The 21,020-nt window shown below is 48.6% G+C and overlaps 1 protein-coding gene across 1 annotated transcript in view; it reads left to right on the forward strand.

Moving 5' to 3' along the window:
* Window positions 1-21,020, forward strand: part of COL6A3 (collagen type VI alpha 3 chain) — a gene marked incomplete at its 5' end in the record, with an annotated part of 63,010 nt that overhangs the window by 15,874 nt on the left and 26,116 nt on the right. Inside the window, 19 exons of the mRNA XM_080799422.1 lie at window positions 1,316-1,924; window positions 3,621-4,226; window positions 5,591-6,205; window positions 7,323-7,922; window positions 8,570-8,907; window positions 10,054-10,132; window positions 10,539-10,684; window positions 12,101-12,193; window positions 12,661-12,714; window positions 13,482-13,553; window positions 14,261-14,287; window positions 14,396-14,440; window positions 14,553-14,606; window positions 15,084-15,146; window positions 15,770-15,835; window positions 16,225-16,278; window positions 18,513-18,548; window positions 19,137-19,199; window positions 20,172-20,234. Coding sequence (XP_080655548.1) covers window positions 1,316-1,924; window positions 3,621-4,226; window positions 5,591-6,205; window positions 7,323-7,922; window positions 8,570-8,907; window positions 10,054-10,132; window positions 10,539-10,684; window positions 12,101-12,193; window positions 12,661-12,714; window positions 13,482-13,553; window positions 14,261-14,287; window positions 14,396-14,440; window positions 14,553-14,606; window positions 15,084-15,146; window positions 15,770-15,835; window positions 16,225-16,278; window positions 18,513-18,548; window positions 19,137-19,199; window positions 20,172-20,234 — 3,683 coding nt within the window. The remainder of the gene's footprint in view (window positions 1-1,315; window positions 1,925-3,620; window positions 4,227-5,590; window positions 6,206-7,322; window positions 7,923-8,569; window positions 8,908-10,053; window positions 10,133-10,538; window positions 10,685-12,100; window positions 12,194-12,660; window positions 12,715-13,481; window positions 13,554-14,260; window positions 14,288-14,395; window positions 14,441-14,552; window positions 14,607-15,083; window positions 15,147-15,769; window positions 15,836-16,224; window positions 16,279-18,512; window positions 18,549-19,136; window positions 19,200-20,171; window positions 20,235-21,020) is intronic.

Genomic DNA, 21,020 nt, shown 5'->3' on the forward strand with positions numbered 1-21,020 from the left:
TGCTGGCTCTTTCTTCTTCCACTTTATTGTCTAACTGCTCTCAGGGAAATCAGGAGAATCAGGGTGACATTAGAATATTTCATAATTAGGTAGATATTTCATAATTAGATGATAAAGATTTAGACATATTAAGAGTTAAGAATACTTTACAAACACTGTTTCTACACTATGCCCAATAGAAGCCACATAACATGGATGCGTTATAGCTAAAACAGTCTACAGCTTCGTAGTCCTCTAATGTCTTACTTTAAGTGGGTCTCACTGTGCTGTAATTCATCCACAACTCATTCTTTAAGAATATAAGGTGTGATGAGAGGCGGGTAAATTTCCACTGTAAATGCAGCACTGGAATTTCCAACTGCTGATCTGTGTTACCATGACTTTGTGTTTAACCGCTTTCCATTTGTTGATAAAAATGCAGTGAAAAGAGTAATTAATTTCAAGTATAAATCTTTTTATTGAAAACTGATAATTTAGAACTTTTGCATTGACTCTTCAGACATACACTGCTGGTTTTGAACTATAAGCCTGACATCTGGTCTCCATTTTTCCCCACTGATCCACTGTGACTTGCAGCAAATCATTCGAGAGCTCCCATCTATGTAATGTGCTTATGGTTACGTGGGTTCTGCCATCCTGTCTCTCCACCCAACACTTTCCCGAGTATACCTTTGAAAATTCACAATGCTGCTCAAGCATCAAGAAGTTCTTGATAAAGTTCTTGATAAAGGGCTATCATCTACCTACCTACCTATCTATCTATCATCTCTCTACATTGCTATATTCATTTTTGATTTCTGCAGTAACAAATTACCATAAACTTAGTGGCTTAAAAGAAAATGGATTCATTGTCTTCCAGTTTTAGAGGTGAGCAATCCAAAATCAGTTTCACTGGGCTAAAAGCGAGGTTTCAAACAGATTTCATTCCTTGTGGAGGTTCTCATGGTTTGTGCATTCCCTGGCCTTGTGCGACCCACACTCCTTGGCTTGGGGCCCCTACCTGCATCTGCAAAGCAGAGGCAGAGCCTCTTCTGTCTTCTCTGGCTTCTGCTTCCTCCCTTAGAGCTTCTCCTTAATCGCTTTTCACCTTATCTCCCTCTTACACATGATTGATTATACTGAGTCTACTTGGAAAATCCAGGATAATTTCCTCATCCCCCAAACACTTCATGTAATCGTACCTGCAAAGCCCCCTCCATAAGGCCTGAGGATTCTGAATTGGATAGCTGTGTGGGGCCATTATTCAACCCAATCATGACCCACAGCAGATGGTCCCTTTGGGCCCCTTGTGTCATTGAGGCTGTCTCCCTCCCAGTTTCAGGTGAAAAGGATGTGGTATTTCTGATTGATGGCTCCGAGGGCGTCAGGAGCGGCTTCCCTCTGCTGAAAGAATTTGTCCAGAGAGTGGTGGAGAGCCTGGATGTGGGCCCAGACCGGGTTCGTGTGGCCGTGGTGCAGTACAGTGACCGGACCAGACCCGAGTTCTACCTAAATTCCTACATGGATCAGCAGAGTGTGGTCAGCGCTGTACGCAGGCTGAACCTACTGGGAGGGCCGACTCCCAACACTGGGGCTGCCCTGGACTTCGTCCTGAGGAATATCCTGATTAGCTCGGCTGGAAGCAGGATAGCAGAAGGTGTCCCCCAGCTCCTGATTGTCCTCACAGCAGACAGGTCTGGGGATGACGTGAGGGGTCCCTCGGTCGTCCTGAAGAGAGGAGGGGCAGTGCCCATCGGCATCGGCATCGGGAATGCTGACATCACGGAGATGCAGACCATCTCCTTCATCCCCGACTTTGCCGTGGCCATTCCTACCTTCCGGCAGCTGGGGACCATCCAGCCCGTGATCTCCGACAGAGTCATCCAGCTCAACCGGGAAGAACTAAGGAGGTTGCAGCCAGTTTTGCTCCCCCCAACGAGCCCGGGTAAGGAGGGCATTCCTTGGGTCATTATTCCTAGAAACCGCAGGGGCTAGTTGTTTGGACTATGGGCTCTGAAGTGTCCTCTGTTGTTTTTTTCTGCCATATTGGGTGAAAACTGGCCTTTCATGAAGAATTAGGGGCCATATGCCTTTGCTCTCAGTGGCCAGACGTGGGAGGGGGGTTGGGACATGCTACAATTCATGTTTTGGGTTAAATTAAATTTTCGAAGCGTGCTGACCCCTAAGTCTATGTAGAGACTTCTGCATAATATTGGGAGGGGTGGGGCTGTCTCACTGATGACACCAGCTCAATATCAGTTCTGAGCTGTCCCTGGCAGCCTTCTGTGATCAGGGAGGGGACATGACCACAGGGTCCCTCAAGCTGGGGCACAGTCTCTGAAATATTGGTATTTCCAGAGCCGAAGTGTGATGACTGTTCTTAAATGTGGCTGGTGTTGAGAAGTAAATGTCTTAAATGGCAGGAGTACACCTTGCTCTTAGAGCTGCAGTCCATTCTATTTCATCTTTCCTATTCTGCTTTTGTAGGCCTGGTTATAATAAGCTAGAAATCAGTGTGAGCCTGGCCACTGAGAATGAAGACGGCTGAGATATATTGCCCCTCACAGTCCCCACCGAGGACCTGCCTGCTCTGGGCACTTGGTAGAGAGGGTCTCAGTACTGAGGAGGCAGCAGTGACTTACCTTCTACAGAGTGCCCTCTGGGGGTGGGGGGGAGGAAGGAAAGGCAGAGGGGAACAAAAAGAAGGGAAAAGTAGAAGCAAGGGAGACAACAGTCAGATGCTGGATATGGTGCCCTTTGGGTGAATGAAGGAGGTGAGGACGACTGACATGGTGCAGTTGAGAAGGGCTGGCTTTTCTTTGCTGGTGTCCAGAACCGAGTACAGTATGCTTCACAGGCTTCTGTGGAATGTTCTAAAGGGTTTGTGGTGAAATAAATCTGGGAAACCGTGGGATAAGCAAAGCTTATCCCACTCCCCCCAGTTGATGTGTATTGTATTTCTCCAATTCAGTAAGAGAATGCCACATTTCCAAAATGTATGTGACTGCAGGGTCCTTCTATATGGTGCACCCTGGGTACCAGGGTTCTCAAGAATGCAGTTTGGAAATCTTGTCATAGTGCACATGTGACTTCTTTACTTTAAATACGAGCATGTATTTCTACAGCATATTTGCTCTCCCACTCTTCAAAATGACTGTTTTCTATGTTTGCCTTCTTCCTACCCTCCTACCTCTACACTTCCCTTTTTTCAGCACTGCTGTCTATATCTCAGCCCCACCTGTTCCCAGGTGATCCGTCTCTGCCTCCTGGGCATCTGCCCCTCTCACCTACTCAAGGGCGCCATCCACCATTCTCTCTCCTGCCTCACTGCTTCTCCACCAAGGATGGGAAGGACGATTCCCTTCTGGATAAAAACACTTCACTTCTTCTTCTTTCTTAAAGACTATCTCTTGATGCCTGCTTCCCCCTCCAGTAGTGCCTCAATCTCCTTTTAAAAGAGTTATCTAAATCTTTACAAATCCCCTCTGAACTCACCCTGATCTGTATTTTAACTAGAATAGTCAGAATGAAGATACCTTGCCTGTTGGGTGGTGATTCCATGACAAACTGGGAGGTGATTCATTAACACTAAGAATTTGGTGCCTGCAAAGGTGAAGCCCATGATAACATGTGATTCGCAGGTGTTGGAAGCAAGAAGGATGTGGTCTTTCTCATTGATGGGTCCCAAAGTGCTGGTCCTGAATTTCAGTACATCCGCACCCTCATTGAGAGGCTGGTTGACTACCTGGACGTGGGCTTTGACACGACTCGGGTGGCGGTCATCCAGTTCAGCGAGGACCCCAAGGTGGAATTCCTGCTGAATGCCCATTCCAGTAAGGATGAAGTACAGAATGCAGTGAGGCGGCTGAGGCCCAAAGGTGGGAGGCAAGTCAACATTGGGAGTGCCCTGGAGTACGTGTCAAGGAATATCTTCAAGAGGCCCCTGGGAAGCCGGATTGAAGAGGGTGTCCCTCAGTTCCTGGTCCTCATTTCATCTGGGAAGTCTGATGATGAGGTAGACGATTCTGCAGCCGAGCTCAAGCAGTCTGGTGTGGCACCATTTACCGTCGCAAGGAATGCAGACCAGGAAGAGTTGGTTAAGATCTCCCTGAGCCCTGAATATGTGTTCTCAGTGAGCACATTCCGGGAACTGCCCAGCCTAGAGCAGAAACTGCTGACCCCCATCACAACCCTAACTTCAGAACAGATACAGAGGATCCTGGCCAGCACTCGCTATCCTTCTCCAGGTAAGATGGACTGTTTGTTGTTGTTCTCTGAGTATTTTTTTTTCGATATAAAAATATAACAAGTTCAGAGGTCCATGGAACTCATGATAAGTTAAAATAAAATAAAGGGGCACCTGACATTGAACTAGTTATGTCTATTGCTTGTTGAAAGGAGGGAAGATGCACATGGTGGGGAACCATGGAGCATCTCAGTAAGAGGGCATTAGAATGGACTTAGGATAGGATTTGAGTTCGTGGTAGGCAGTTTTGTGGAAGGCTGAAGGATATGGCAATTTGGCTGGATCAACTATTGTCAAGCAGTGAAAGTAATTCTGTGATTAGGTATCTTTCTACATCCTATGGCTAAAGCTGTAATTGGTAAAGAAGCAGCAGTCATTCCTATTAGCCAGGATGACAGGTGTTTGGTTATTTTTGTCTTCTTTTTGTCACTGTGTATGCATGTGTGATTCTGGTGTTGATGTCCTGTGAAATCTTTTGTATTCTATAGGAGAACCCAAGGCCTGGATGTGTGTACTGGTCCAACTTTTCTCTTTCTTAATATTAATGGCTCAATTCCATGACTTGCTCAGCTTTTGCTGTGCTGTGTTTCCATTATAAGTAGCCGAGGGATTTATGAGGCAAAGAGGTTGAATTTGTTGAGTGGCAATGTATGAGTAGCTCAATAAAATGACAACCAAGAAGGACCTAGAATTCTAACTAAAAGGAAAACATGGTTCATTTTCCCCAGGACTTGTTGATTAGTTTTGTAGTTAAAAATGGATTGATTCATATAAAGAAAATAGGGACAATAACAATGAAGACAAAAAAATTGTGTAAATGCTAGGCAAGAGGAAATCCCATGAGTCAATCACATGGGGAGCTGTTGTGGCACACTGGGAGAGAGTTGGCATTCTCCAGGTGTCCCTATGTGAGTGGTGGCCTTGGACAGAGAGGCCCTTTGATCTCAGTTGTCTCTCTCTCCTTGTCCACCAAAGATGTTGCTCTGGGTGATCTTGATCCCTTCTGAAGTAACAGCTCATAATTCTGTAGATTCTGATAATCCTGTTTCTAAATGCTGTTTGCACTTTTTAAAAACGAGTTGTAACCCAGACTGCAAAGCCAAAATCAAAATAAAGTAAACGTAGAAAGTTTTGGAGAACCTTGAATAATTCAAAAAGCAGAAACTGTTTTGGTAGAAAAGGCCCAAATTTTAGTGATTAATTTTAAAAAGCTCAAGAGATAAGCACATGTACCTCAGCTTATAATTATAAAGTTAATTAATAATGTGCAATGGAAGGCAAAGTTCAGAAACGCAAGCAGAAACAAAACCAGAGAAACAGCGAGTCGTGTACCGAGTTTTCCTCTTCTTTTCTTTCTGCCCACAGCTATTGAGAGCGATGCTGCGGACATTGTCTTCCTAATTGATAGCTCTGACAGCATCAAGCCTGATGACGTTGCACATATTCGGGACTTTGTTATCAAGATCGTTCGCAGACTCAACATTGGCCCCAATAAAGTGAGGATTGGGGTTGTACAATTCAGCAACGACGTCTTCCCAGAATTCTTCCTGAAGACCCATAAATCCCAGGCCGCTGTGCTCGATGCCTTACGTCGCCTGAGGTTCAAAGGGGGGTCCCCACTGAACACTGGCAAAGCTCTGGAATTTGTGGCAAGAAACCTCTTTGTTAAGTCTGCTGGGAGCCGGATAGAAGACGGGGTGCCCCAACACCTGGTTCTCTTTTTGGGTGGAAAATCCCAGGATGATATTTCCAGATTTTCACAGGTGATTAGCTCCTCAGGGATTGTGAGTTTAGGAGTCGGAGACCGAAATATCGACAGAACGGAGCTACAGACCATCACCAATGACCCTAGGCTCATCTTCACGGTGCGAGAGTTCAAAGAGCTCCCCAGCATAGAAGACAGGGTCATGCACGCCTTTGGACCCTCTGGGGTCACGCCTGCGCCTCCAGGAGTGGACGTACCTTCTCCCTCACGGCCAGGTATGACCCGTGGGACCTGTAACTACAGAGCACATCATCAGTTATATTTTAATTGAAAAATATCATCAGCATTTATTTTAATAATTTTCATCTGTTAGGGCTGTTGCTGCACATAAAATTAGAAACTAAATACTGGACAAATGATCCAGTTGAAACTGTGGAAGGAAACATAGCCTAAGAAACATGGTTAAGGATTCCTCCGTGAGGCTTCTCGGAGGCTACTCACAGTGCCATTGAAAGGTTCTGCGAAGGAGCGTTAGGATTAGCCATAGATTCATTGGCTCTCAGAATAGGATGAAACCTTGGAGGTTAGCTAATCCATGCCCCTCTTTTACTCCAGTCTTGATAGCTTGATTATAATTAGGAAATTACCCCCAGATGCCATTGAGTTTCGGCAGGCTTCCATGAAGCTCTTAGCATGTGGGCAAGCAATTCTCCAAAGGTGTATGGGGTCTGCTTCCCATTTTCCAACCTGCTTCTCCCAGCCCTTTTTTTGATCTGCCTCTAGCTCATCTCCCTCGACTCCTGTCAGACATCATTGTTTATTTTTGGCCAGAAGGAAAGGGGTTAGTGGCATTTGCTAAAACATCTGAGTTTATGGGGGCGCCTGGGTGGCTTGGTGGGTTAAGGCTGCTGCCTTCGGCCCAGGTCATGGTCCCAGCGTCCTGGGATCGAGCCCCGCATCGGGCTCTCTGCTCGGCAGGGAGCCTGCTTCCTCCCTTCTCTCTCTGCCTGCCTCTCTGCCTACTTGTGATCTGTCTGTCAAATAAGTAAATAAAATCTTAAAAAAAAAAAATAAAAAAAAAATAAAACATCTGAGTTTATGGACCGCTGAATCTGTGACGTGATACCATTTTGCATGGGATAATCAGAATCAGTTCTCAGTTTCCCCGAGTCCTTCTGTCTCTTATCTTTTCGTTCAGGTGATTTATCATTTATCTTGTTTTTAGCATCATGGTGGGTGTGAATTTAGGAACTATAGAGTCCAGGAATAAAGCAAAGGTGTTCACTGTGAATATGTTATGGGAATGTCTTATTCCAATTACTTTAGACATTGTGTATTTGGTGTGGCTATGGAAACAGGATTTTTCCTCATTTCCATTTTAATCATTTTTAGAGAAAAAGAAAGCAGACATTGTGTTCCTGTTGGATGGCTCCATCAATTTCAGGAGGGACAGTTTCCAGGAAGTGCTCCGTTTCGTGTCTGAAATTGTGGACACTCTGTATGAGGGGGGTGACTCCATTCAAGTTGGGCTGGTCCAGTACAACTCTGACCCCACTGATGAGTTCTTCCTGAAGGACTATTCCACCAAGGAGCAGATTATAGATGCCATCAAAAAAGTGGTCTACAAAGGGGGGAGACACGCAAACACCAAGGTGGGCATCGAGCACCTGCGGGTGAATCACTTTGTGCCGGAGGCAGGCAGCCGCCTGGATCAGAGGGTCCCTCAGATCGCCTTTGTGATCACGGGTGGAAAGTCGGTGGAGGATGCCCAGGAGGCCAGCCTGGCACTCACCCAGAAAGGTGTCAAAGTGTTTGCCGTGGGCGTGAAGAACATCGACTCAGAGGAGATTGGGAAAATAGCGTCAAACAGTGCTACCGGGTTCCGAGTGGGGAACGTCCAGGAGCTGTCTGAATTGAGCGAGCAAGTTCTGGAAACTCTGCATGACGCAATGCACGAAACCTTATGTCCGGGTGTGACTGATATTTCCAAAGGTAACGATCTGCTTTACCTGCACGTTTTTATCCTGTCATGCGGATGTTTAGGACTTGTTATTTAGGTGCCTGGTGCTGGCCCATGGCTTCCTTGAGCCTTCGGCTGCTTTGGGCATTTTTCCTATATCTGGGTGGGTTGGGTCCTGGCAACCGCCTGTCCTTTTTATTGAGAAGGATATGTTATCTTTCAGGCAAGGGTGGAAGTCTGTATTTTGTTGTTCTTCCAAGATTTACTTTTTCCCTCTGTTCCTGGATCCCCCAAATAATTCAGACTGATTGATCCCTGTTTCTGTTTATAGGTTTTATTAGATCAGCTATTTGAGATCAGAGTATTTGAGTTCTCAAGTGCATTTAACTTAAAGCACAATCTGGGGATGCATGTAAACACTGACTAGAGAGCAGGCCAAAACGGATTAACATCCCAGAAAAGCAAACCCATTAAAATGGCCTACACTCTCAGTTCCCAAGAGTCAGCACCAGTGTTCCCCAAGAGAGAGGCAGACTGGATTGCTTCTCCAAGCTCATATGTAGAGGATCTGGTTTTGCCCTCGAGCATGATGCCCGGTGCTGGTCCTGGAGCTGTACCTGTGTGTCCGACTCATCTCGGCCACCTGACTTAGATCTCCTTGCGTATTTCCCTTTTGCAGCCTGTAACCTGGATGTGATTCTGGGGTTTGATGGATCAAGAGATCAGAATGTATTTGTGACCCAGAAGGGCCTTGAGTCCAAGGTGGACGCCATCTTGAATAGAATCAGCCAGATGCAAAGAATCAGCTGCAGCGGTGGCCAGATGCCCAATGTGCGCGTGTCAGTGGTAGCCAACACGCCCTCAGGTCCCGTGGAGGCCTTTGACTTCGCCGAGTACCAGCCGGAGCTGTTTGAGAAGTTCCGGAACATGCGTGGGCAGCACCCCTATGTCCTCACTGCGGACACGCTGAAGGTCTATCAGAACAAGTTCAGACAGTCCTCACCAGACAATGTAAAGGTGAGCATGGGTTCCCCTTCTTTCAGCTTCCTGTGCAGTGTCTGGACTTCTAGTGGTCAGGGGGAGCACCTCGATGTCCAGATGCCCCTTTCCCCAAAGTGTTCTTTATCTATAACTATATATTGACAGCACTGAACATAAACACGCTTTATCGCCAACTGATCATAATAGTCTGAAATGTTGTATCTTCCTCATTTCAGTAGTTTTACTGGTGCTCTAAAAAAACAATTCCTGGAAACCAGCAATTAAGTTGGACTGAGTTGAAGTTATGAATAATTCATGTTTAATTGTAGTCCTACCCATCAAGGACATCATGCTCTGTTTCTCTCTCTTTCTCTCCATGGGATGTGTAGATACATGCATATATATACCTATACAGATATAGTGTGAAAACACACACACACACACACACACACACACACACTCTACTAGTCTGCTCAGATGCCATAGCAGATAACCACAGACTGGATGGCTGAAACAACAGAAATTTATTCTCACAGTCCCAGAGATGCTGCAAGTCTGAGATCAGAGTGTATGCTGGGTTGGTCCTCAGAGGCTTCTGTCCTCGGTCTCCAGAAGGCCACCTTCTCCTTCTGTCTCTGTATGGTCTTCCCTCTGTGTATCTGTGTCCCAATCTCCTCTTCTTAGAAGGAGACAAGCCCATGGGTGAAAGCCCACCCCAATGACGTCACTGAATTTAATGACCCTTTAACAGCCTTATCACCAAATACAGTCATATTCTGGAGTACTGAAGGTTAAGTCTTCAACATATGATATTTGGAGGGGCCTAGATCAACCCATAACAAACATAAATACACACACACACACACAGACATACACACAATTTCTAGAAACTATATCACATAAATAGGAAAATGAGATAAACTCTTTACTTTTATTGTGTGGTGTTTTTTTTTTTTTTTTTTTTTTTTTAGTAAATCAAACACCACAATCGCCTTATTTATTTTATCCCTCATTTAGTGCAGAGTATTAAAGAGCTATGCACGGGAGATGATGGCTTCTCAATGTTGGCCCCAGTGTCCTCAACTGTAAGGTGGAGGCTTTGAACTGTCCAATCTCCCCTCTGAGAGTCTGTACTCTTTCCTTCTAATTGTGGCTGGGGTTTGACCTGTTCTTTATTTGTAGGTGGTCATTCATTTTACGGATGGAGTGGATGGAAGTCTGGCTGATTTACAAAAGGCATCTGAGGAACTCCGACAAGAAGGTGGGTTGTGAGCTTTCTAACCATGAGAAGTTGGCCAGGATGAGAGGCAGGAGTCCTCTGCAGGACCCCTGGGGCTCCTTCCCACAGCCTGAACCTCTGTCAGCTGCCTGGGGCTGTCAGGGATCCCCTCCATAGCACAGAAGGCTAGAATGTATGAACATGCTTTGTGACGTCACCTCCAGCATTTCTCCTGATCAGCTTAGTTATAGAGCTGAAACAATTGCCTGAGAGGTGTCCAAAGTTCCCGGATGTGAATTCTTCAGAGTAGCTAACTAGTTTGATGCCATACAGTTCAGGTAAAGGCCACATTTTACACTGAATTTTCTTTAAAAATAGAAAGTCATGAGGGCAGAGAGGTTGTGGCTTGGAATGCTGGCTGAGCTGCCCTGAATGTCTCTCCTTGCAGGGGTCCACGCTCTGATCCTGGTGGGCCTTGAACGTGTAGCCAACTTGGAGCAGCTGATGCAGCTGGAGTTCGGGCGAGGCTTTCTGTACAGCCGACCACTGAGGCTCAACTTGCTGGACCTTGATTATGAGCTGGCAGAGCAGCTTGTGAGTTTCTATGCCTCTCCCCACAAACCAGTCTAGATACCAAATTCTTTGTCATCTTCAGATAACGAAGGCATTTTTTTTTCTTTTGCCCAATGAATGGCAGAGGGGACCTTTGGGTAGGTAATTCAATAATTCAATTCATTTAATTCATTTGGGAGGGACCTGCCTTGTTGCCACCTCCAGTGCAAGTCCTGGAAACCGAGGTATCCAAGAGCTGGGAGAACAGCCCATGATATGGTGGGTCTCTAGGCATACTGCTGCTGGTGTCACCTGGCCATTTCCTCTGCTCCCCCTCATGAGCATCTTGCTCTTCATAAGCTTGCCATGAAGGTGAAACGTCAGAGTGATTGTCCCCAAATAAGGAAGAGTGTCATCAGCATCAGAAAGCTTGCACGTGAAAACAAGGCTATGCAGGAAAAGAAAGACCATTTCTGGGCAGAGGTGCCTCTCCGTTGCTTTCTCTCCTAGTTTCCTCTGGAGGAGATAAAGGTGCCCCCATGAAGCTTCCCAGTGCGTGGGTTCAGCCTCTCTCTCTCAGCTGGAAATACTAGCTCCTGGGTTGGGAGTGTGGCAGACCTTTGGGGGATGTGGGCTGAGTGGTCAATTTAGGGATTGTTTGCTGCTGGCAAGAGTGGGCTGTGGGACAAACTGACTGTCCCTTATTCCCAGACCTGGCTTTAGGATTTTATTTTGTTATTGGGTGGAAGGAGTTGTGTTAGCTGCTGTATCTGGGACATGGAAGAACGTGAAATCTCTAAGAAGCCCAGGGCAAGAAAAGCGTTTGACCACCATGAGTTGAAAAGTCGGAAATGTTTCTTGGGCCTGCGCTTTCCCGCAAAGTCAGGGGCTAGGATAGGAAGGGAATGTCGAGGGTGTCTGCTGAGGGTGGCCCCACTGGTGACCCAGAGTGGTGGTCCTGGTGGTTAAGAAGCAGGTCACTGGGGTCTGCCCCCACATGGGGGCTGTTCCCAAGGCTTCCTTTGGGTGAACAGCATAATCTGTGCTCTAACCATGGTTGTGAGGAAGGGTGTATGGATCTCTATCCTGGAGATCCTCCTGTCTGCGCCATATGCAATTTGTGTCTTACGTCTTGCTCTTTGCATTTGAGAATACGTGAGTTATGTTTAACGTTTGAAATTGGAAGCTGCATGTTGGAAACTTCTAGAAATAAGGCCCAGCCTGAGGTGACACCGTGAATAAGATCTCTTTGACCTTGGTTGCTCTTCATGCTCCCATTTATGACTTCCCACTGCCATCCTGATGCTAAGCCAGTCTCGGAGGGAATGCCACACGGGCAGAACTTCATCTCTCACTGAGAAAGCCACGCACGCAGATTTGGACCTTCACAGCATATTTATGCTCTTTGTTTTTTTTCTAGGCATTGTTGAGACTTGAACTTTCTTTTCCTTTTGGTAGGACAACATTGCTGAGAAAGCTTGCTGTGGAGTTCCCTGCAAATGCTCTGGACAAAGGGGAGACCGCGGGCCCATTGGCAGCATCGGACCAAAGGTAAGGCGACTTTGCCCACCCTTACACCTGGGGCTAGATCTCAGCGAGTCCCAAGGGTGCAGCAGGAGGGCCAAGGGGCGCTGGATGCCCACCGCCTTCTCTCCTTCCTCAGGGTGAGGGCATCTGTTCTTTTATACATTGTTCTTCATTTTACAAAATACTGTTAATATTGGTGGGCATCCCTGACTGGTGGGCGTCACTGACCGCCTCCCTGTGGATGATCAGCAGGATTCTGAGCAAATGTGTCTAAGTTACAGGAAACAAACAGAATTTCTTGGTAGATCAGCCTGAAAGATCCTGATTAATTACGCTGGAATAATGAGTGGAAGCCCAAGTTCAAGGGAACAGCTAAAGCCATGCTAATCGGTGCCACTGCTCTATTGAAGGAAGGGGTTGGTGGAGACATTTGAAGGTGGAACAAAGAGAACTATGGGCTTTAACTGAGGAACTGGTTTTCTTTGTTCTAGGGTATTCCTGGGGAAGATGGCTATCGAGGTTATCCCGGTGATGAGGGCGGCCCCGTAAGTACAAAATAATTTGTTCTTGAAGTTTTTATTCCCTCTTTGCTCCCCACACGGGGGGTTGGGTTCTGGGCTTCATAATCTGCATTTCCAGTGACTTTCCTACTGGGAAAACAGTTTCTGACGTCCCCAACAGCTGTCCTCAGATCTCTACACTGTGGAGCACAGTGTGACGACCAGGACATGCACAATGTGGGCATGAGGTATGGGTGCCCTGGTCCTGTTTCAGAGGGACACACTTGATGGCCTCTGAGACTGGGGACCACCGAAGGATCCCACTGGGGGTTCAGGAAGCAGTGCCTGGGACTCAGGAGGTCTGAGAGGCTTTGAGACCCTAGAAGGAAGGCTGACCCTGGGATGGGGATAAAGGGCCCGGTGGGGAGCATGTGAAGTCACGGGGTCCCAGCTGGAAGTGCTAGGTGCAGGGTTGACCCCAGCACCCTTTGGAATGCTTGGAACAAGGGATGGTGCAGAGGAGTCTTCAGGCCAAGGATTCTTCCAGCACCCAGTACCCAGAGCCCTGCCCACCTTTGGTCCTCCTGGGAGGTACCCTCTGAGTTGAAGACCCTCCCAGGCCCTGCTCCCTCCAGGGACAGGAACCGCCCAAGGCTGGGGGTGCAGGGGTGTCGGAGGCTTCACTGGGGTTGAACAGCATCCCTGCCCAGTGAAATCTACCTTCTAGGACATGCCTTTCCTGGCAGAGCAAACTCAGTGGAGGTTTGTGACAAGGAGCTCCAACCTATAACTGCCTTTGTCTGTCCTGGCAGGGTGAGCGCGGTCCTCCTGGTGTGAACGGCACACAAGGTTTCCAGGGCTGCCCCGGGCAGAGAGGAGTAAAGGTACAGTGTGCTGACCCTTGAGTGTGTGTGTCGGGGGAGACTACAGCCCCAGGGCCCCGACAGGCAGAGGGCACTCAGTGGCATGTGTGGAAGTGAGACAGTTTCCCCAAATGCCTCCTTGGGGAGGAGGACCCCCAGGGGTTTCAGTGGCCTCTCATTGGAGGCCAGGTCCAAAGTCTGGTGGGCTCAGCAGCCCTGGCTGCTGTGGGAAGGTGGCCTGAGGATGGTGGCATAGTTTCCCACGGGCACGTCCAGAGGCAGTCACGAGGACAGAGAATGCACGGGCCAGCGTGGAGGGAGGACCAGGGGCCAGTGTCTCCAGCCCCAGACCCTGAGAGAAGCCAGGGAAGTGTTGGGGCAGGGTGGACGGCACACGTTGAAAGGTTCCTTATGTGAAATGCTTGGGTGCTCTTTCTCCTCCGTTGGCTGAAGTTTGAAAGTAGCTGCTGGAGAGAAGGGGCCACAGGGCCGCATAGTCACAAAAGGGCCTTGGAGCCTAGTCCCCTCCTGCCCAGGGAGCCAAGGTCCTGGCAAGTTAGCCTTAGGATCCCCATGTGATGGAGAGTGGGCAGGGGAGACAGATGAGTCCCCAGCACTGAATTTTGGGTTTGGGGTGTTCAGGTGGGGTGGGGCCCCCAGCCTGTTCTAGCCTCTTCTCTTTGGCCTCCAGGAGGGAGCTAATGTTTCCCCTTTCCCCTACCTTCCAGGGCTCTCGTGGATTCCCAGGAGAGAAGGTACCTATGCTTGTTTTTGTTTTTTAAATTTAAAGCTGTCCCAGTATTTGTCATTTTTCCTTTGCCAGATGGCTTTCTATACTCACGCCGTGTCTTGCTCCCTCGCAGGGTGAATTAGGAGAAATCGGGCTAGATGGTCTTGACGGTGAAGATGTAAGTGATTTCACACTCAGTCCACACCGCGTCCTGTCCTGAACATCCCGGCACTTATACCTCGGTCCTGGAAATTGTGCTGGGAGTAACATTTTCTTATTGTCTTTGATAGGGAGACAAAGGATTGCCTGGTTCTTCTGGAGAGAAAGGGAATCCTGGTAGAAGAGTAAGTATGTTTCCATAGTGTTGCCATTAAAGAAAAACTAAAGCATTTTACTTAAGGAATATATATATATATATATATATATATATATATATATATATATATTGCTTCCTCCAGGCAGCCTTCCCTGATGTCCTCAAGGGCGGCATCCTTGGTATCTCCTCTGTCCTCTGTCAGCTGTGACAGATACATCAGATTTGTTTGTTTGTTTGTTTGTTTGAAGAGTATGTCTCATAGTGCAGGGACCCAGTGAGTTCTGTTTAAAAAACTCCCTAGTGTCTGGTACAGAATAGGTCCCATTAATATTTGGATTTCCTGAACAGATGAGAAATACCTGGAAGTCATTTTACCTTCATGTAAATGAGCAATGGGAAATGCTGTTCTGTTGAAGATTTATGAACCGAAGAACATGAGTTTAAGGGTGAGATACAAATTAGAAATGCTACCTGATTTTTGTCTCTATCTGTGCTTTTTATTTAGGGTGACAAAGGACCTAAAGGGGACAAAGGAGAGAGAGGGGACATTGGAATTCGAGGTGACCCGGTAAGGGAACTTCCTCATCCACAGGTTGAGACCCATGTCTGGAGAAGAGGGTCACGGGAAAGGGGGTTGAAAGGAAGAATTTTAAACCAGAATTTTGAAATTGCCTTCAGATATGTTGATAACATATGTGGTTTGTCCTTTTCTTACAATTTTGGAGATGTGTTTGCTTTCTACCTGCAAAGGTAAGTGTTTGCAAGGCTTAGCATACAAAGGAAGACCTCAGAAGTTTCCCTAAAGCTGGTCTCAGGCACTTTAATCCAGCAGGATTGGGTGGTTAGAAAGGTATTAAGGGTGGCAAAAATGTCAGACCCTGAGCCACCACCCTTTGGCCACGTTCCGCAGAGCCCACCCTTCCCACCAGGCCAGCCTGACAACAGGGTCACCAACCACTCTTGGCTCCGGACGGTGGGCAGTGGCCCTTCCTCACTGGGGAGGGCGGGGGCCCGGAGTTACTGTTGCCTCCTTCTGGCCTGAAGGATGGGATGCTGGCCTGGCATGGGTCTCATAGAGCCACAGAACCAGAAAAACTGCAAACCCTTTTATTCCTTCTCTTTCCCTAAACTGAAATCAAGCATCCTTTTCTTGCCTATGCAGCTCATGTCTCTGACCCGTGTTGTTGACAGGGTGACTCAGGACGGGACAGTCAGCAGAGAGGACCCAAAGGAGAAACTGGAGACATTGGTCCCATGGTATGGCACTCTGCATTCCCAGACCTCCCTCGCTGAGGGCTTCCCCCAGCCACAGCGGCCATGAAAGTGGTCTCCAGGGCTGTGGGGCATACGAGGTTGGGAGCGGACCTGTGTGCGGGTGAAGGGCGTCTCCCCAACAGGGAGCAGAAGCAATTGCCACCAAGAGGGGTTTCCTTTCTGCAGAATTCGTTCCCCTTAGATATTCATGGAAGGTGTTTGTCAAGCCAGAGGCTTGTGGAGATGGTCATGACTCCTGTCTAAGGGATTCCACCAGGCATCACCCCCTGGGTGTGTGCCCCTTTTCCTGTGGTGTCTGGTGCAATGCGCCAGAGCTGGACAGTCTCCTTCGTAGATGAGAATCTTACGCCAAATTTTTTTCCCCACTTCAGGGTCTCCCAGGGAGAGACGGGGTATCTGGAAGGCCTGGAGAAACTGGGAAGGACGTGAGTGCCTCTTGGGGCTTGGGGGCTCTGTAGGGGGATTTAGCAAGTGCCCCCAGAGTTGCCAAGATGATCTGGGGCAGAACTACTCAGCAATTTATATTTAGGGACTTTAAGGGGATTTCTGGAACTGTTGTCACCCAAAGCTTGCTGCTTATAGAAATTTTTCATTCTTACAATTTGCTCTCTGCTCTGTCTCTTCCCCCACCTCCTGGTTCTGCCTCCTTCCCATGCGAAAAACCACATCCAACAGATGCTTTTAGAAGGAGTATCTTTGCTGCTTTCAAATATTTGGCTAGGTTTTACCCTGTTAAATATTTTTAAAATCCAAACAGAAGCCTGAATACAGGGGAGTGAGGGAGTGAGGGGCAGCAAGCCTGACGGGTTGTATACAGGCTGGTTGAATGACTGTTTGTTTGCTTGTGAGGCCGGAGTTCAAGAGATACACCCGGGTTCTGTTTGCTCGTGAATGGTGTCTTGCAGCTGCCTTTTCGAGACGTTTCACAAACGTCTGTTGTAAGACAGCTGGTGGCATGCCGGCTCTTTGAGTCCTGTTGAAGAGTTGATAAAGCGGAAGCTGGGTATACAATCTTCAGGTGGCTTCCCGGGAACCCAGAGCTTGGGGTTCTGGAAGGGGGAGAGAGTCCCTGCACGGGGAGGGTGGTCTGGAAGTTAGTAAGTCTTCAGGTGCTCACTGGCTGGCGCAGACAGCCACGGGAGGCTCGGCAAGAATGTCACCTCCACCAGCCACACCCTGGGGGGACGATGGCGGTGGGGGACCGTCAGAGACGTGACCTGCACTGAGGGCTTTTGGAAGGAATGACTTTCACCCGTGATCAGATGATAGGCTTTGGGCATCATTTTTTCAATTATGCTTTTAAAATTCAGAAGAAAACAGAATTGAAAAGGCCACCTTGAAAGTTCTGAGGATTAGAGCTGGATAATTCTGAGGAGCTGAGTAATGACACAGGGATTGAGGACACACGCGATGGTCATGACAGGCTTTCAGCTCCGTGGGGGAGCAGAGCCAAGGCTTGTTTTCATGAAAGGACTTAAGATAGAGACATGCATATGATTTGTTTGATTTCTAGGTGCAAGGTAGAAACTTGGATTTGAATTTGCTGTGGTCGAGGGCTCTTGTAGCCTCCATTCTTCCCTTGAGGCTGGGTGAGGCCTGGCTGCTGGCCTCCTCCTTCTATTCTATTATGACCTCATCATGCCAGGTTCATGTCGGGGTGAAATGGTCCCTCTCTGGGCCACCTTGCCCCTTAACACCACCACATCAGGCTTCTGGAGGCTGCCTCTGGCCCAAGCTGTGCGTCATTGAGCACTGGTGGCCTCTGGCCTTGTTCCAGGATGTCCCTTTTTGGGAGAGGCCAGCCAGATTGTTACTTTCAAGGAGTAGCCTGGCCTCTCTCCTCTTCTACTGGTCCATGTGTCGCCCGTGGAAGAAGGCCAAAGTCTTCCATTAAAGGAGCTGCCACCACAGTGACTAATGGCAGAACAATCACCCCAGAAAATCTCTGGGCTGGTCCACTGGGAGCGGAGAATGTGAGCTGGTGTGTTACAGAATCCAGAATACCTGCCCTTAACCTCACAGAGATACACCCAGGACCTTCATGCATTCCCATTCTAAACCTTTGCATGAGAGAGGAAGCATCACAAAATCGGATTAAAGGATTACTTAGCACAGCAGGCCCACATGTATTTGAACTAAGGGTCACTCCTGGAACATCGAGAACGATGTTGCCAAGTCATGCGCCCAGACTAAATACAGTTGGGCTTTTAGGTTTCACATACATGCACTCCCAATGCTTTCCTTAACGGAGTGTGTGTTATATTTGGCCAGGAGCATTTGGAGAGTTTGGGACTCCCTGACATTAGAATGAACATATTTCATTACTTCTCCCCACTGTTAGGAAAATGATCATAAAGCGGACAGGTTGACATTACCATTTCACATCCTTGTTTGAAGCTGGCTGGGATCGTGCAGCCAGAACGAGTCATTATTTTGCTTGGCAGGTCTGAAGTTAACTGTGAAAGCTTGCATTTGGGTGGTTGGTTAACAGAGCTGCATGGAAGCAAGAGCTCGTGGAGATGAGGGCAGCAGGGAGGATGTCTCTTGTGCTTTTCCCTGGGCTGGCTAGTTTTGGCATCTGGTGCTCAGGGGCTCGCATCACAGAGAGCCCCGGGCTCCGTCCCCAGGCTCCCTTTCAGTTTCTGTGACTTCTCCACAGGGTGGCTTTGGCCGAAGGGGACCCGCGGGTGCTAAGGTAGGTCTCTCACTTGGCACCTCTTTTCTGCCGTCGTGTCGGGACTCGCCGTGTGCTTTCAAAGGGCAGGGGGGCAATCCAGCCAGGGGGCCAAAAACATTGTCCCTTGGCCACCAAGGTACAGAGCTCAGACAGCTGCCCCCACTTTCTCCGCCAACTCCTTAACTTGAGCCTCTTCTAAACGGCCTGGAAACTGAGTGGCCGTGGGGATGAGGGGCAGAGATAGAGGCGAGAGAAGGAGGACACTGTGTCTGGGCATCCCTCAGCCTTAACGTGCCTGCTTGTCTGGGGCTTGGCCAGTTTTAGCATCTAATTGTGTCTGTCTGCTCACCTGTGCAAGGCAGAACTCCCCATTTCACAAAGCCGTCCTGAGTAGACATTGAAAATAGTGGGAAACCATCATAAGAGTGCAGAGTGACACGGGCTGCAGGGTGTCGTGTCTCATCCTGGAGGCACGGTGCCAGTGGCCCCCGCTCCCTGCGTGGGGCTGTTCGCCTGTCCCCCTGTCCAGATGTGACGGTGGAGCACACAACTGACATTGGCATAAACCACCCTGACCTCTTCCCTCCATCTTCTTTTGTTTCCAAGGGCAACAAGGGCAACCCCGGCCAGCCAGGCTCGGTGGGAGAGCAGGGGACCCGAGGCTCACAGGTCAGTACCCCCGGCAAGGCTGCATGCCTGTGATGCTTTCCCAGATGCTCTGGTATTTGTTTTTATATTTAAATGAGGTGACAGTCAGTTTTACAAAATTGAATGCAAATTAATCTTTGTAAAGTGAACAATCGGTGGCGGGTAGTGCATTCACAATGTTGTACAAGCATCAGCTCTATATACTTTGCAAACATGTTTACCGTCCCCAGAGGAGTCCCCTCCCTGTCAAGCAGTCACTCCCATCTCCTCTCCCCCAGCAGCTGGAAACCCCTCATTTCCCTTCTGTCTCTGTGGATTTCTTTCTCCTGGAAATTTCGTGGGAATGGAATCACATTCTCTGTGACCTATCTGGCTTCCTTCCCTGAGTATCATATTTTTGATGTCCGTCCATGTAGTAGCAGGTGTCTCTGCTCCCTTCCTCTTCATGGCTGAGTCATATTCTGTGGTGTGGACAGACCACAACTGGTTTATGCAGGTGTCAGCTAGTGGGCACCTGGGCTCTCTCCACCTTTTGGAAATTGTGAATAGTTCTGCTATGCACATCTGCATATAAGCTTTTGTTTGAACTCCTGTTCCTTGGCATTTTAAAAAAGATTTGCTTTACTTATTTTAAAGGGGGGGGGAGGCGGGGAGGGTTGGGGGAAGAGGGAGAAGGAGAGAATCTCAAGCAGACTCCACAGTGAGTGTGCAGCCCGACATGGGGCTTGATCTCACAACCCTGAGGTCATGACCTGAGCTGAAATCAAGAGTCCGATGCTTAACTGACTGAGGCACCTGGGCGCCCCTTGCATTTGTTTTTTAAACTCACTTCCCCATTTGTGTCCTGGGTTGGGGTTGCTGTTCACCGAGACTGAAGAGTGGTCGCGAGCAGGATTTGGGGCCGGCAGGAGCAAGGCTCTGGCCTCTGGGTCCTGAGCTTCCTCACGGAACGCCGCCTCTACGCAGCACTTACGTTGGCCTTTTACTTTTCAGGGTCCACCTGGTCCCACAGGTCCTCCAGGCCTGATCGGTGAACAGGGCATTTCTGGGCCTCGGGTAAGTCGGGCTGGATCCCAGCCCTGTCTTTAGCTAAGCAGAGAGCACAGGGATGCACAGGCTGAGGACCCGGGGATTGTATGACTGCAGACAGACTTCCCTTTGCCTCCTCCCCGGCCACCCAGACCTGGGTCACCCTCAGTCTTCAAAGTGACTGGCCAGGTTCCCCGAGGGAAGAAGAGACCCTTTTCCTTGTTGCTCAGGGTCTTCTAAATCCCAGCACTGCTGCTTCCAAACCTGGACCAGCCGGGTGGTAAGCAGAGGGAGGCCCTCTTGCATCTTCCAAGTCTGAGGATAGAACATAAGATCTAACTAAATCTGTCTAAATTCTCAGCACATGCCAAATTGTGTCATAGGTGGCCCCTAGAGATTGCCTTGTGGTTCAGTATTTTGTGTAAGGCAACTCCCAGCCTCAGGTTCAACACAGAAGCTGTTCCTTAAACTTGCATGGCCACAGGCATGAGCCTCCGTCTCTGCGGTTGGTGATGGTGTGCGGCGTGTGTCAGAGCTGAGTGGGGACCAGGCGCCCAGCACACACACACTCTGGCATCCCTCCTGCCTGATGGGTACCCTGGCATTTGTTATGGAAAGTCAGAGCTACCAAAAACCGGCAGAGACCTGATCTGTCGCAACATGAGTGAACAAAAGTTGGGACAGCGAAGCAGGAACTTTGTGCAAGCCGTTTTTTGCGGAGACAGTCCTTCCCCGTCTGCGATCTGAGAAATACCTATTTTCTGAGCTTCTGTGTTTTCAGTCCCATTATCTAAGCTCTGATTAGTCATGAGT

The sequence above is a fragment of the Martes martes genome (assembly GCF_963455335.1).
Source record: "Martes martes genome assembly, chromosome: 3".
In the NCBI taxonomy this organism is placed as follows: domain Eukaryota; kingdom Metazoa; phylum Chordata; class Mammalia; order Carnivora; family Mustelidae; genus Martes; species Martes martes.